The 14523-nt window shown below is 39.6% G+C and overlaps 1 protein-coding gene across 1 annotated transcript in view; it reads left to right on the top strand.

The window, feature by feature from the left end:
* EFHB (EF-hand domain family member B) overlaps positions 1-14132 on the top strand; it is a 31561-nt gene extending 17429 nt beyond the window's left edge. Inside the window, exons 9-13 of the mRNA XM_025165196.2 lie at positions 2929-3083; positions 9017-9224; positions 10484-10702; positions 12338-12519; positions 13513-14132. Coding sequence (XP_025020964.2) covers positions 2929-3083; positions 9017-9224; positions 10484-10702; positions 12338-12519; positions 13513-13671 — 923 coding nt within the window. The 3' untranslated portion in view covers positions 13672-14132. The remainder of the gene's footprint in view (positions 1-2928; positions 3084-9016; positions 9225-10483; positions 10703-12337; positions 12520-13512) is intronic.
* The last annotated feature ends 391 nt before the right edge of the window (positions 14133-14523 follow it).

Here is a 14523-nt window from a genome sequence, read left to right as displayed (position 1 = left end):
GCTATATCTGTTCTTAGTTCTGCTAGGTTTTTTAAGCCATTCGGGATTCCAATTCACATATCCTCCCCTTCCAGCTTCAGTTCCTGCTGGAGCAGAAAAAAAACTGCTCTTTCTCCTTAACTTTCCCTACATCTTCCTCTTCTGATCCATGCTTTCCTCCCTGACTTCTCTATAACTGCTTCACCCGCTCCTACAAGCTTCTAGTAGGAGCCCCATCCCATCTCTCCATGTTTTCTTTCAGCTTTCGCCACACTTGCACATGCTCCTCTCCATACCCTACTCTCTGCCCCTGATTACTCCACAAATTCCTATTCCTGCTGTCTCCCCCACTTCTTTTCCACCTATCTCTTATTATTCGCACCTCCCCCACAGTCTTTACTTTACTTTCCTCTCCAACATTTCCAACAGCTTTCCTTGCTTCTCGCAGATCTGTTTCCAAAGTGGCCAAGTCTAATGGGTATGTTACAGACGCTGCTCCCAGGTTCAGCCTATGGTCACTCACACACACACTCACAGCCTGTTGAGGCACGCGGATCTTGTCAGCCCCCTTTGCTTTCTACCTGGATTTCCAGATAGGTGCGGCTGGAGCAGACAGACACACAGCCCTGGTCACTTCCAACCGAGCACTGGGGCACAAGAGATTCTTTATAATACACAGAGACCCAGACAATCAGCATTTGCATTTTCATAGGCTAGTTTTAATAACAATTCATTACGAGCATCCTCATTATCAATCTGACGCTCAATGGCTAATTGGAAACGGCTAAGAAATTCAGAATAATTTTCAATAGATCCCTGCATGATTTTTGAAAAGGATTGTGTGGGGGTGGCTGAGGAATCATCAACTTTCCACAATGCAGATACAGCTGCTTGTGAAACCAAGGGAAATGAAGCCCTTGGAGAGTTGATTTGAGCGGCAGCAGTTGTAAAAATTCCTTGTCCCAGCAAGTGATCATTGGTTACATTTGCAGAGAAACCATCCTGCACAATAAGGGCAATTTGTTTTTGATATTCTGACCACCACACAACATATTGAGCAGGAGTTAAAATCATATTACACAGCATTTGCCAATCAAAAATCATCATGTCAGAAGAATTTGCAAGTGTTAGAAACAAGCCCATAGAATAGCGAGATTGTAAGCCATAAGTAGTTACAGCAGTTTTAATATCCTTTACAACTTTATAAGACAAAGGAGCAAACACTTGGGTAGGAGGGTTATTGGGGTTGTTGGGATCGGGAATATATGAGACAGGGAAGGCAGCACAAGATTGCATATCCTCCAAATCTAATTCCCCTCTAGCACGAGCCTCTATCATGGCGCGTACCAGTTGGAGTTGCCGGAGGAGGGAAAAGTTCCTCATCCCTTTCCTTTGTTGTTAGAGGGAGAGGGGGGGGCCGATGGCAAATGGCCCTAAATTCCTCATCCCTTTCCTTTTGATGTTAGAGGGAGAGGGGGGGCCGATGGTGAATGGCCCTCGTAAAGAGAAGGCGCTGTGATTTCAGCAGCAGCCATCCTTGGCTCCTCATCGTAAACTTCCAGAGCTTCTAAAAGAATACGGCAGGAGACAATAATTTGCTGTGGAGCTTTTGGTGGCTCATTTAAATACTTCAAAATCTTTCTCCACAATGTGGCTTTTGTTGACCCGGTCTCAGGATAGACCGGACATTTGAGCCAGACATATTTTAGCAGTTCAGCTAGCCTTTTTTTCTTAATTGGAGGCAATGGGGTGCCTCGATTAGAAATAATAATGTTAGAGGCCTTGAGAAGGTTTCCAAGTTCGTGGAGGTGCACAATCTGAGACTTGGACAACCCACCTCCCATACTTACGAGGGGGCCGGCAGGCGGCTGGGATGCGTTGAGCCCGTTCTCGGGCGTAAGCACCGGAGGTCTCAGGCGGAGGGAGAAGGGGCCTTGAGAAGGTTTCCAAGTTTGTGGAGGTATGCAACCTGGGACTTGGACAACCTGCCCCCGATACCTACGAGAGAGCCGGCAGGCGGCTGAGACGCATCAAGCCCTTTTCCCGGGCGTGAGTATCGGAGGTCTCAGGCGGAGGGCGACGGACGATTACCCAGTTATTGGGGATCACGTCGGGGTCACCAGTTGTAACATTCACGCAGTTACAGCGGGCCTCTCACGAGTGAGGGGAAAGAAGACACCAAACTGATTCTCCTTTGAGGGGGATGAGAGCGCCCAGACCGGAGTCTGGAAACCTCTTTTATTGAGTACATCAGAGGGCTGGGTTAGTACATCAGAGGGCTGGGTTAATACATCAGAGGGCTGGGTTAAGCATATATACGTCACACTATCTAATACAAGCCCATAACCATATATGATAATACATGAAACACAAGGGATCATGTGCTTCGATTGAGCACGTGACAAGCTGCGGGGGCTTGCCTCCTGAAATTTGAGGCTTTTCCCCAGGTTGTTGCTGGTACTTTTCCATGCTAGCTTCCTTGTTAGCGTACGACTGATTTTACTAGTCTGCACTAACAGAAATGCCTAGCATGTGATGGGGTGTTATAATGCAACAATCTTCTGTATAAAATGACCTTATTTTCTCAACTTGTATTCACTAAGCATTTTAACATTATTCTTTGAATCTAGGCCTGGATAGTATCTTATTTTTCTTTCTGATACACTTGCTTTTTTTTTTCATTCTGCTATTTCTTTTTTCTTTTTATTACATTTAACTGGTTTACTTTATTGTTATTAGTGGTCTCTTTTATATTCCTTGTACATTTATTGATGGAAGGATGTGATTTAAACTAGACAAACAGCATCATGGCTATTGCCTACCAGTGAAGCCAGTCTGCATATATTTGTGATATGGTGCAATTCACTTTGAGAACAGTATTGTGGAAGCATCACAGAGCAGTTAAAATATGGTCAAACAAAGTTTTGATGTAATATATCTCTTCTGTAGGTGTTGGGGACCTTCTTCATAACCGGCTTCCGAGTGAGTATCTTAAGGGTAAAGACAGAGAACGGGCTGTCTTTACTGCAATTCGACAAAATTTGAAAAAGGCAAATTACCACAACTTTGATACTTTATTGCACGCATTCCGCCATTATGATAAGGTAATTGGCTTTATGTTAAGATGACAACTTTTTATGTGAATGATGTATGAGGCTTTGTACTTCAGTATCTTAAATCCTGCAGCCTAAAACATGGTTTTATTTTTTTAATTTATTACTCAGTTTTACATCTTGACTTCCTTTTAGAAGCTTGAAGCAGCATAGATACTACAAAACACTCTTGCCTCTAAATGTTATCCCCATCACAGTCCTGAGGTTGGGCTGAGAGATATAAAGGCATCATGAATCTCAACTCAACTGGCTTGGATCTCCCTGATCATTATCTATGACTCTGACTACTACATCACACTAATTCTGTGTGTAGCACAGAACATGATGTTTGTTTCATGTCACCATTTAATAGATGGCAAGAGATATACAGAAGCAATTTCTACATAAAGATGCAAATCTTTTCCTCATAGGCCATGCCCCAGTGATGGAGTATGTAAAAATGAAAAATGCAGCTCAAAATAAAACACTTGTCTGGAGAGGACAAGGAAGGAACCTCACCCTGGAAAACATAGTTACATCATCGATATGCAATAGCACACAGAACAAAATAATAATAATGAGTGTCACATACACCCTAGCTTAGTAAAACAATTCTTTTTACACTTGAAGTGATAAAGTGCTAAAAAGACTGAAGAACTACAACAAACAAGTCAAACTAATTCAAATGTGGCGTTCAACAAAATACATCATGGACTGGATCAACTGCACAAGAAGTACAGCTAAACTGAGCAGGACAATTAGCACAGAATCTTTTGTATTTTTAAATGTACACTGAGACATCCTCAAACAAAAGAGCACAAGAAAATACAGAGAGTGAAGATAAATGAATAACCTCACAACAGTAAATCCAAACCAAAGCAAGCCATCAGCATAAAACTTGGGGGAAATTTATAGCTAAATCAGGTTGATTATAACTTGCTGAATTTAGTTGTACATGTGCATGTTCTTTTGTCCAGTAGATTGGGGAGCTTCCTGAGTCCATTTGAAGATAAGACACTCACTACACATATAAAGGCATCATGAATCTCAATATCGGCAGAAGCTAATAGCATGCACAGAGTGAACAGAGAATGCACACACACCCTTAAGCAGACCAACTGAATGTTCAGCTGGACTGGTCCCATCCATGAGAAGTGGTTGGTAAATCATAGGACACATTACAGCTAAGCTAAAATTCACATTTTCTTACTTTGCTTGGAAAATCTGGTTGTGTGGCAGTGTGGAAGGAAAGCCCAGGGTGCAATTTACAGGAATGAGGATTTACATGAACAGGCAAAGTCAAGAGACTTGCCAAAATTGCACTCTGACTTTGCAAGCTTGTCCAGGCACAGAGGAAAATGAGTTTATATTTTAGTTCTAATGGTATGCTTTCATACTATGCTGACTTCAGGCCAGCAGTGAACTTGCTTTGGTGGTAAGGGGCAGTTTGCTGGCATGATGATCATCACTACCACCCTGTGGCATGAACTCAAATTCAAAAGAGGTAGCACAGCCTTCTCCTGAACTTTACCTTCGACTTCTGGGTTGCTAATGGAGAATAATGGGCTAATTGCATGAAGTATGAACACCACCACCTCCTCAGCTTGTGGTGATAGGGGAGAAAGTTCCTATCCCAACACTGGCTTCTCCTTCAGGCTCATCCACTACAATGCCACCCGATGACACCACTGTTGCCTAGGAGAAGTGGTCATGGTATACCTCGTTAGAGTAATTATCCTCCCCCTACCTTGACCAACAAAGCTTGGCACTGCCCTCCCATTGGCTAGCCCTCTAACCGGCCCAACTGTTCCAATCATGGCTTGTTCAGGGAGGGATTATAGTAGGGGGGATATACTGTAGTTAGGAGAATATGACCTGCTAGTCCTAAACTGGGGCTAGAGGTGGAGAGAAACCTTAAAGGCAAGCCTGGTTTTAAAACTAGAAAAAGGAAGGTCTCTATTAAAAGTGGTGGGTGTAGCTGTCTGTCTGTCTAGCAAGCAACAATGCTGTCAGTTTCAAACTCAAAAGGGGGCTGGGTTGAAACAAGGGAATTAAAAAGGGAATCTCTCTTTCTATCTCACTAAAACTACCATTCATCCCACTATGCTTATCAAAACTGAAAAAAAAAGACCTAGAAAGGCTTCCTCTGTACCATGTGTTCCTCAAATGCCCGCTGCTTTATTCCAAAACTCCACTCAGATCACCCCTAACCAAGCCTAAGTGAATAGCAATAGGGATGTGACTATTGCATTGGCCCAGAATTCAAAAAATCACTACAGTTTGCAAGAAACAAGATAACTCTCAATCATAGCATCTAAAACAGAATAGAACACTCAAAAATACTTCTACCTGGAACAACCATGTTTCAGTCCTTACCTGAAACAAAACAACCCCATTTTGATCTGTGTCCAGAATAAAACATTTGAAATACACACTTTAGTTTAAACAAGAACCACCCACAATCAGCATTCCATGCATGAACATCTTCCACTTTCCTATTCGTTGAATACCAATTGCTGGGAGCAGTAGCGAGGGCTTTTCCCTTCATATCCTGTTTGTGGGCTTCCTCAAGCTATTTCCCTGGAACAAAGACACTTTTTGCTGTTCAAACAAGCAAATCTTTGTTGAGCAAGCCACAATGGTTGGATCTGCACATGATTTTAATCCATAAATCATGTCTAAGAAAACACATTATGGGTAGGTGCAATGTAAGAAGCCAGCCTTCGGATTTTGGTTACTTCTGTGTATCTTGTCCAATCCCTTCCACTAAGATGCAGTTTACTGCATCTTCTGTTAATAGATAGCTAGGCAGAGGTTATCATTGCAGACTAATGAATTTTGATATCTTAGACATGATATCCGGGTGAAGAGGATGATTTCCTCCTGATTTATGAGGATTGCATGTTCAAAATGCCTATTGAGTATAATGTTCATCTTTCTGCCCCTCCCCCCCCACCACCTGGGTGTTAGATCTCTTAATATGAATCATCAAATGAAATGTTTTTTTATTATAATGTTTGTTTTTAAAAAAACTTGTATAGCCCCCATCTTAAGAAACACAACTCTGGGCAGCTCACAACAGCGATAAAACCCAAAAAACAATTTAAATAAAAGCAAAAAAGCAAAAACGTAGCACCTCAACCATCCTTTTCCGATGCCTCCAATAAAACTATCCCTAGGTTCCAACTATCCCAGCACTTCGGGGAAACAGTTCTTTAAAGAAGGCTAAAAGGGTGGGGGTCTGCTGAATCCCAGGGGGAAGAGTTTTCCACAGGGCAGGGGCTGCCAAGAAAAAGACACACTTCCTAGGTCCCACTAGATGGCAATATTTAAGGGAGCATACCCTCCTTATCCTAACTGGTCAAATGAGCAGATACCATCAGGGAGAGGTGGTCCTGCAAATGTGGGAATGGTTATGTTAATTGACCTATTGGCATCTCCTGTGCTTATATTCTGACTTGTTTTAAATTAGCTGTAATTGAGTGAATGCAGTTTGATATATTTATGGGTATTGTACTTAAACTGTCTGTTGTATGAACTAATTGGAGAACAAACTATGGAAAATGTGGTATACAAATTGATGATATTGATTAACAGGATGTTGGATTACACTGGAGCTGGGAAATCTGTTGCTATCCACATGTTGAACTACAGTACCTAGTATCATTCATGTTTCAGAATGATGGCTGGAGCCACTGGTTTCTCAACCCTGAGTACATGGATCTCTTCTTATTTCATCTCAGGCATTGACTTGCTCAGTGCCTTGTCTAAGACTTATAAGTGTGTGAGGGACTGCCTATCTCTGATAGTTTCTGCTCATCCTGTGTGATCAGACAGAGTGGGTATGCACTGCATTCTGCCAATTAAACAATGTCTAATGGGACCCAGGAAATGGGCCTTCTTTGTCATGGTGCCTGTCCTGTAGAACAGCATTTCCTCCAGAGAGCTGTATGGCTTCCCTTTGACCATGTTTAAAGAGTCTTTGAAAACCTGGCTTTTCCACCAGGCCTTGGGTTAGGATGCATGGCAAGCCTCTTTCTGGATATATGTTTGTACATTCAGAAGAAAAAGCATTCAAGCATTGTTCTTTCTTTTTTATTTTGATTCTTGCTATATTTAATGGTATATGTCACCCAGAGTCTTTATGGAGCTAGTAGCTCTCTAAATTTGATGTCTGTCTGTCTGTCTGTCTGTCTGTCTGTCTGTCTGTCTGTCTGTCTGTCTGTCTGTCTGTCTATCTATCTATCTATCTATCTATCTATCTATCTATCTATCTATCTATCTATCTATCTATCTATCTATCATGTAAATGGCACCAACCTGTTGGGTTGTGGGAGTCTGTGAAAACAAATTATAGAATAACTGGAAGCATCATTGAATACCATTGCTTTAGATGCTGTTATGGAGGTCACATGTGCACAGTTGGACCGGCAGCCTGATAGTTTATGCTACAGTGGGAAACAGCGTACAGGTAGTCCTCAGGTTGTGATGGCAATTGAGATCAAGATTGCTGTTGCTAAGTGATGCGGTTGTAAAGCACAATGTCACATGGCCACATCGCTTAGCAACAGCAATCCTGGCAGTCTTGATTGCCGTCATAACCCCAAGTTGCACAGGTCGTTAATCAGGAAGCAGTGGGAGTCCCATGTAAGGAGCGCGGGAATGCTGTGGGGGAGGGTGTCATGGGGGGTTGGGGGAGGCTGTGGTAGGCCTGATGCAGGGAGGGAGACTGGGGGAAGCAGGGCATGGCCCGTGCCAACCAAGGGAGGCCGGGGGGACTTATTGGAGTGACTTGCAACCTTCCCTGCCGGCTTCCCATTTGACTTTGTTTGTGGGAAGCCAGAAGGGAAGATTGCAAATGGTGATCACATGACCACAGGGTGCTGCAACCATCACAGGTACAAGCTGGTTGCCAAACCCCCGAATTGCAATCACATGATCTTAAGGGTGGTGGAACCTCGAAGACCAGTCATAAGTACCTCTCATTCAGTGTCATTGCAACTTCAAATGGTCGCTGAAGGAAAGTAAGAGGGGAGTATAGAATTCTTGGAGCTTATTCTGTAATTTAGAAATGCCCCAGCTGGTGGCAGCACAGAGCTGACCTTAGCTGATCCTGAAAAAGAAAGCAAAGAAAATAAGATAGACAATAAAAAAATTATCTTTTTGAAGAGGATTATGAAAAAAAAAGACATCAAACACTGCAATGTTTTTTGTAAAACAAATACACTGTTCCTTTTTAATGAGAATGCCTTAAAACATTGTATTAATTATTATATAACATTCAAATATATTGTTTGTCTCTAAAAAGACTTGTAATTTTTTTAAAAATATGAATGTACATTCATAGAATGTTCGTATCACTCATAATGCAAACAATGTTTTTAACCAATTGCAGTCTTTTGGTTTTTATGGATTCCAGGACTGTAGGCTAGGCTGGGAAAAGAAAGGAAAAAATTATTCACAGAGGAAGGCAGTGACAAACCACTTACTTGGTAGTACTGCCAAAAGAATTACACAGAGGTAGCCAAGAAGTCATCAGGAGTTGAGCTCAGCTTGAAGAGCTGTTTACCTTTTTAAGGTTGAAAGAATTAAATTTATCCAAACAGAAAAACAAAGTTATTTGTAAGCAACAATCCTTCAAATCGTTTTGTGTATGTTAAACATATTAAACTCTAATTTTGCGCCTCAGTTTGAAAGAAAACATTTCCTATGTAATCTGTTGTATTCCTTCACACCGACCTGGTAAAGTACATTACTTTGTCATTAGTTCATCTAAAATATTTCAAATGTCCCTCTTAATTCAATTTAATTTATGTTTTCAAACTCTGCTGTAATTTATTACACTTAATCTCTGCAGTATAATTTTTTGTATTACTTAGCAATTTTGTCAGGAAATTGGCCCACAGGAATTTGTTTCTAAAATTCATATTATCATATTTAATCAGGATGGTGATCGAAAAATAAGCAGAGAAGACTTGAAAAAGGCCTGCTTTCAGCTTAATTTGGACTTGGATGATGAACTTCTGGATTCTTTATTTAATTACTGTGATTTGGATAAAGATGGTTTTATAAACTATCTGGAGTTTGTAAATTTTCTTAACTGGAAAGACAAAATGGCTATTCAGGAGTATGAAGAAAAAATAATAACAAAAGGTATCTGACAAATCTTTAATGATGGTTTATATAATTAAATCTGACACTAATACAGTGGACTGGTTTCTTGAGTATTTCCTAAAGTAAACTGAAGATTTGGAATCTGCAGTAATTGAGAATAACCATTTCCCCTTTTGGGTAAAATTTGAGACCTTGCATGCAGACCTTGCCTAGGATTTATTACTTTTAGCTTTTGACAATGGCCTAAAATGGCCATGCCCAACTTTGGCATCTCCTGGCTATATGGACTTCAAAAATCCCCCAGGATGAAGAATGCTAAGAATTGTAGTCTGCATATCTGGAAGAATCTGAGGTTAAGGAAGGCTTTTTAAAGCCCTCTTTCATTCTATCTCTCCTTTCTTTCCATTAACTTGTGGAGACTAATGTCCTTCAGCAATAGCAGAAAAAAAGATTGTTGCTGGCAAGAATTACTACTGATAGTTTAATTCCCCATAATGATTCTGGGGCCTGTAGAGGACACTTATCAGCATAAGATCAGTATTCTTTTTCTGCTGCTGGCTGGGAAATTCTGGGAGTTGAAGTCCACACATCTTAAAGTTGCTAAGGTTGAGAAATACTGGAATAGAGCATATCTTCCTTCTTGAGATAAGGAGAGGGAAGACAACAGTAGAGCTACTTTGTCACCACTCAAGAAGCAGCTTTGGCTAATTCTACCTCTCCCTTCGCCTAGGAGGAGGGATTCACTGATACCTGAGCATTAAGACAGCAGCACTAGCTCCCTGGCTTTTAGGGGTGTTTCACTACCACCTGAGGAGAACTGACAAGGAAGACATGCCTGACTACCACTTTGGCCGTGTTCAAAACTGCTCTGAAAATCTGGCTCTTTCCCAGGCCTTGGGTTAATGTGGGTGGCATGTTTGATTGACTTTTAATGATTGTTTTTCCTCTGGTGTTTGGATGGTTGGTTGTTGTTTTACTATACTGTATGATTGTTTTTACTGTATGCCCCCCCCATCATTATAGAGTTGGGCAGCCTTGTAAATTTCTGAAATAATTTAAATAAGTAACAGTGCGATTTTCTTCTTCTGACATTGTTGAAACTGGATCCTGACCTTTAAGTGTTCATAATCCCATTCTTCATTTTTTTAAAAAGTGTGTCTTGTTTATGCCCTTAGACTTTATTGTAGAGACTTCCTAAAACTACCGCTCTCACAAAAGCTATTTTTGTACTATTGTGTAGCTTTGTGTCACTCTGTGAAAGTAACTTTAAACATTTTCTTTTCGTTCATTGTTTGCAGGGAAAAGACCAGGTCCTTCTGATCTTATTCCACCAAATGATTCAGAAATTAAAGCTGATGAAAATGCTTTGCTAAAGCCAGATGATATTGTACTTATGGAACCAGGAAGTTTAGAAAAAACAGCTAGAACACTGTCAAGACCAACAGATTGTGTATTTTCTGATTATCGCACAACCTCGTCTCAATATAATGCGGTTGTAGGTGGCATTCCTTCATCATGTATGTACAGCAGATATATATTCTTTTACAACCAAGTTATAAATGTTTACAGATGTCATTAACATATTTATTAATAAGTTTCCTAAAGGTTTGTGTTTTGCTTTCTTTAGTTGTTATGATATAGAATATAGCATCTGTACAATACTTATATAGTCTTCTAAAGGTACATACTCCCTCAAGTCAGGCTTGATTCCTGGTGATTTCATGGATAATTTCATCTTGTTTTCTTGACAATAACATGGAAATGGTTTTTCATTGCCTTCTTCTGAGATGTTTTGTCAACTTCCCATTTTATAGCCTGGGATTTCCTGATGATCTTCCATCCAAGTAGCAATACTTAATTGATCCTGAAGTCCCTAGGAGTCAAGCATAAGTTGAAGGAGACCTTGACCTTTCATCTCTAAGGATTTTTAAGACAGCAGTTGCCAATCTGTGTATTGAGGCATCATGGTTTGTCACTGAGAATGCTGGAAGCCCTTCATGATGTATATTTCTCTGTACCATCTGCATATTAAGCCCTCTGTAGACTGGCAATTGAAGTATTCCTGAGACACATTCTCTGTAAGAATCACGGTATGTTTGTGATCAAGTGTTGTATGCATTTATCCTCAAAACATCAAGTAAAATAAAAAACTTAGATGTTACTGTAGAGTTTGGTCAAACATTTGAAATATATATTTTCAGGAAAAAGAAATACTAATAGCATGAATCTGTGTTGGGGCAGGTTGCAAATATAGTCCATGATCCAGCCAAAATTTAAGAACTATGAAAGTTCTGATTCCAGAGGAACATCAAGACTGCAGTCCTATGTCCATTACTGCTTAGAATCCTATGACCTCCTCTCTCTCTGGAGGAGGAAATCCAAGGGCCTTAATTTCAGATATAGAAATAAGATATCCTTCCCACCAATCACCTATCCTCCCCATAAGCCTGTAAGGCTATCCAAGTCTGACACCTTGAATGGCAGGGATAAAGCAGCAGGAATGATGGGAGAGGTTTTAGATCTAAAACCTTCCTAATCATTCACCTCACTGCTGACTTAGATCAGCCTTTTGAATGGATATAAATTACTTTGATCACAGTGAGAAAACATTTTTAACTAAAAACAAAAAACAGGAAAGTCACTGATACTCCTCCTTCCAAAGGAGCCTTGATCATGTTGGAGTGCCCTAACTGGGCAGTAGGGTTGTTCTACCCACAAGATTTCATTCTACCAAGATCAGTGTATTTTGAGAACCTTGTCTTTTTGCTGCTGCTCCTTTAGTTGTGCCTCTAGTCAGAGGTGTCTGCAGCAATGGTTACTGGTTGCAAAATTATGGGCCTGACCCAGTAATTGAAGCACCACTTCTTTTTATGTGTGTGCAATAGATGTGCTTGCTATTTTTAAGCCACTGACTGTCACTGCAGATGTTCCTACCTCTAATTGTAGATAGACATTGTAGTAACAAAAAATTTAGAAGCATACAAAAATAAGAGCAGATATTTATATTATCTTCAATGAGTTTCAAGAAAACCTGGTTTGGAAAAGGAGCTTTAAAAAAGGGTATCCTCATTTAGTGTAATCTAGTTCTGTTATTCCTACCTGCAACATAATGCTTTTCTCCTTCTCTCTTTTTACAATGTGTTTTCATACAGTTTACCCCCTATATGGTGTTCCAACCATTCGTTCAGATATTCCTGCCCCTCGTTTTCGCCGCATCAGTGACAACACTAATTATGGAGATCAAGCAACTGCATATGCACTGTTATACCCCTCTGTCTGTAATAATAAAGGAGTGTATGAGAAAGACTTCTTCAAGATAAGATCAAAAGAAGAGGTAGGGGACAGTAGTCTAGAAGTTTGAATACTGAGATTGTATTCCAGTTACATTTCTGTGGAATATCTCAAAGATGCAGTATAGTTTGTCTAATCAGATGCTGGAAAATCATAGAAAGTAGGAGACATTTCTGTTAAAAATGTATGATTGTTATCTTCTCTAGTACCAATCTTAGGTACAATTGTTTTAACACTTACAAAAATTTTCTTACTAAAAGATAAATCAGTCCTCAAGTGCAGGTTCATAATGTAATAAGCACAATGCAAATGGAAAAAGAACTGAAGAGCTAAAAGAAAAATGATGGATAGGGCCAGGTGTTTCTTCTCCTTATCCCAGATGTTCTTCCTTGGTTTTAGTTGTTCTTAGACCTCTAGCCAATAACAGAAACTAGAAATTGCTTCCTTCTGGTCAATTGGCAGGTGGAACATCAAGTTCTTTTTGATGAAAGAGGGTAGGGGAAATCTGACTATAATTACTCATTTCTGGATGGTGGATAGAGGTTGGCTAATCTTATCTAATCTTTTTAATAAGGCCTTGGGAATTGGATTTTTGTAATATTGTTTTCTCTGGTATAGGATTTTGGGTTTTGGTACATTAAGTGATGTTCCCAGTATTTATTAAGTTGATATATACTGAGATGTTTTGATCTTTATGTTTTTAATATGGTTTATGGGTGTCTAGTATGTACACCACTCAGAGTCATTCATGTTTGGAATGGCCAAATAGATAAGTAACTAAATAAATAAAGGCATGATTTTGCTTTCCCAAGAGTTGGGGAGTGTACCCACCCAATTGGCCTTAGTCATTCAGTTTGGAGTCCCAGCTATTCCATGGTTATCAGCTTGGAAATAAATGATCCCAGAAGGCTCTAGTTTTTGAATACTTTTGAGATAGTGCTGGACTAGGACTGGGAAGACCTAAAAGGGGTTACTTTGTATATATGTGTGCATGTGAAAATTCCAGGGACTAACAATAGTATACGTTATTTCATAGATTGCAGAGATTTTGCACAACATTGGTGTGAAACTTTCAGAGGAAAGCTTTGATGAAGTATGGAGGCAGGCCTGCCTGAAAGATCACAGAGGAAAAGTTTGTGTAGAATCCATCAGAAATATACTGGATGAGATGCAGGCATTACACATGACAAAATGATAAAGATGCTCCTTTTAATGATGTGATATTTATTTCATATATGATTGAATATGTTTCTTACTGCAGTAAAGTCTCCTGTCATGACATGGTTTGGAGAGAGAAAGTGTGTGTGTAGTGCATATAAATACATTTATTTACTGAAAAATATTAAATTGTGTTTCATATTGATTCAGAAATGTATTTTAAAAGATTATTAAACATCCAAAAATAAGAAATGTGTACTGTATAAAATTACTATCAGAACCAAAACAGTAGCAGATACCCATTTATTAAAAAAATTATAAGATAGTAAAAAAAAAACACTATTATTATGAATGATTGCTGAGAAGCTGGGAAACTTGTCAGGGTAGTCATCAGGCAAAAGCTGATGATTTCAATACTATTATAAATGTGCCATCTAGCACAACAAATATATGATTTTAAGGATTATGGCTGTACATATTCTCATCCAGAAGTTGGAAATAAACATATACTTTGAGAGCCCAATGCATCCAGTTGCATTATTTTCCTGCTTTTCTCTCAGGCATTGATAAACTTGTACACTAGATCAAATGACATTGGTCATTGTTGTTTCCATGTCATTCAGTGGACTGGTGTGAACCTACTGTGCATAAACTAACATGGTTTACTGGACTGGAGAAAAAGCTGTCATGAATTGCAGTGTTCCTGAGTATATTCTTCCTGCATGACGTTTCTCAAAAAAATATGAGTGATCTATCTATATGCACATAGCAGCAATTATTTTGTTCACCTATTTAAAAAGGAAGCATCATTTGGATGCACATAGAGAAAAAATTATTACTGTATACCCTCCAATATACATCAGTGGAGCTTCTCATTGTCCTTTCAGTA

This window comes from Python bivittatus, unplaced genomic scaffold (genome assembly GCF_059951505.1).
Source record: "Python bivittatus isolate LINGU-HERP-01145 unplaced genomic scaffold, Pbiv_v1 ctg000610_np1212, whole genome shotgun sequence".
Lineage (NCBI taxonomy): Eukaryota > Metazoa > Chordata > Lepidosauria > Squamata > Pythonidae > Python > Python bivittatus.
The sequence above is the reverse complement of the archived record's forward strand: the minus strand, read 5'-3'. Positions and strand labels throughout refer to the sequence as shown.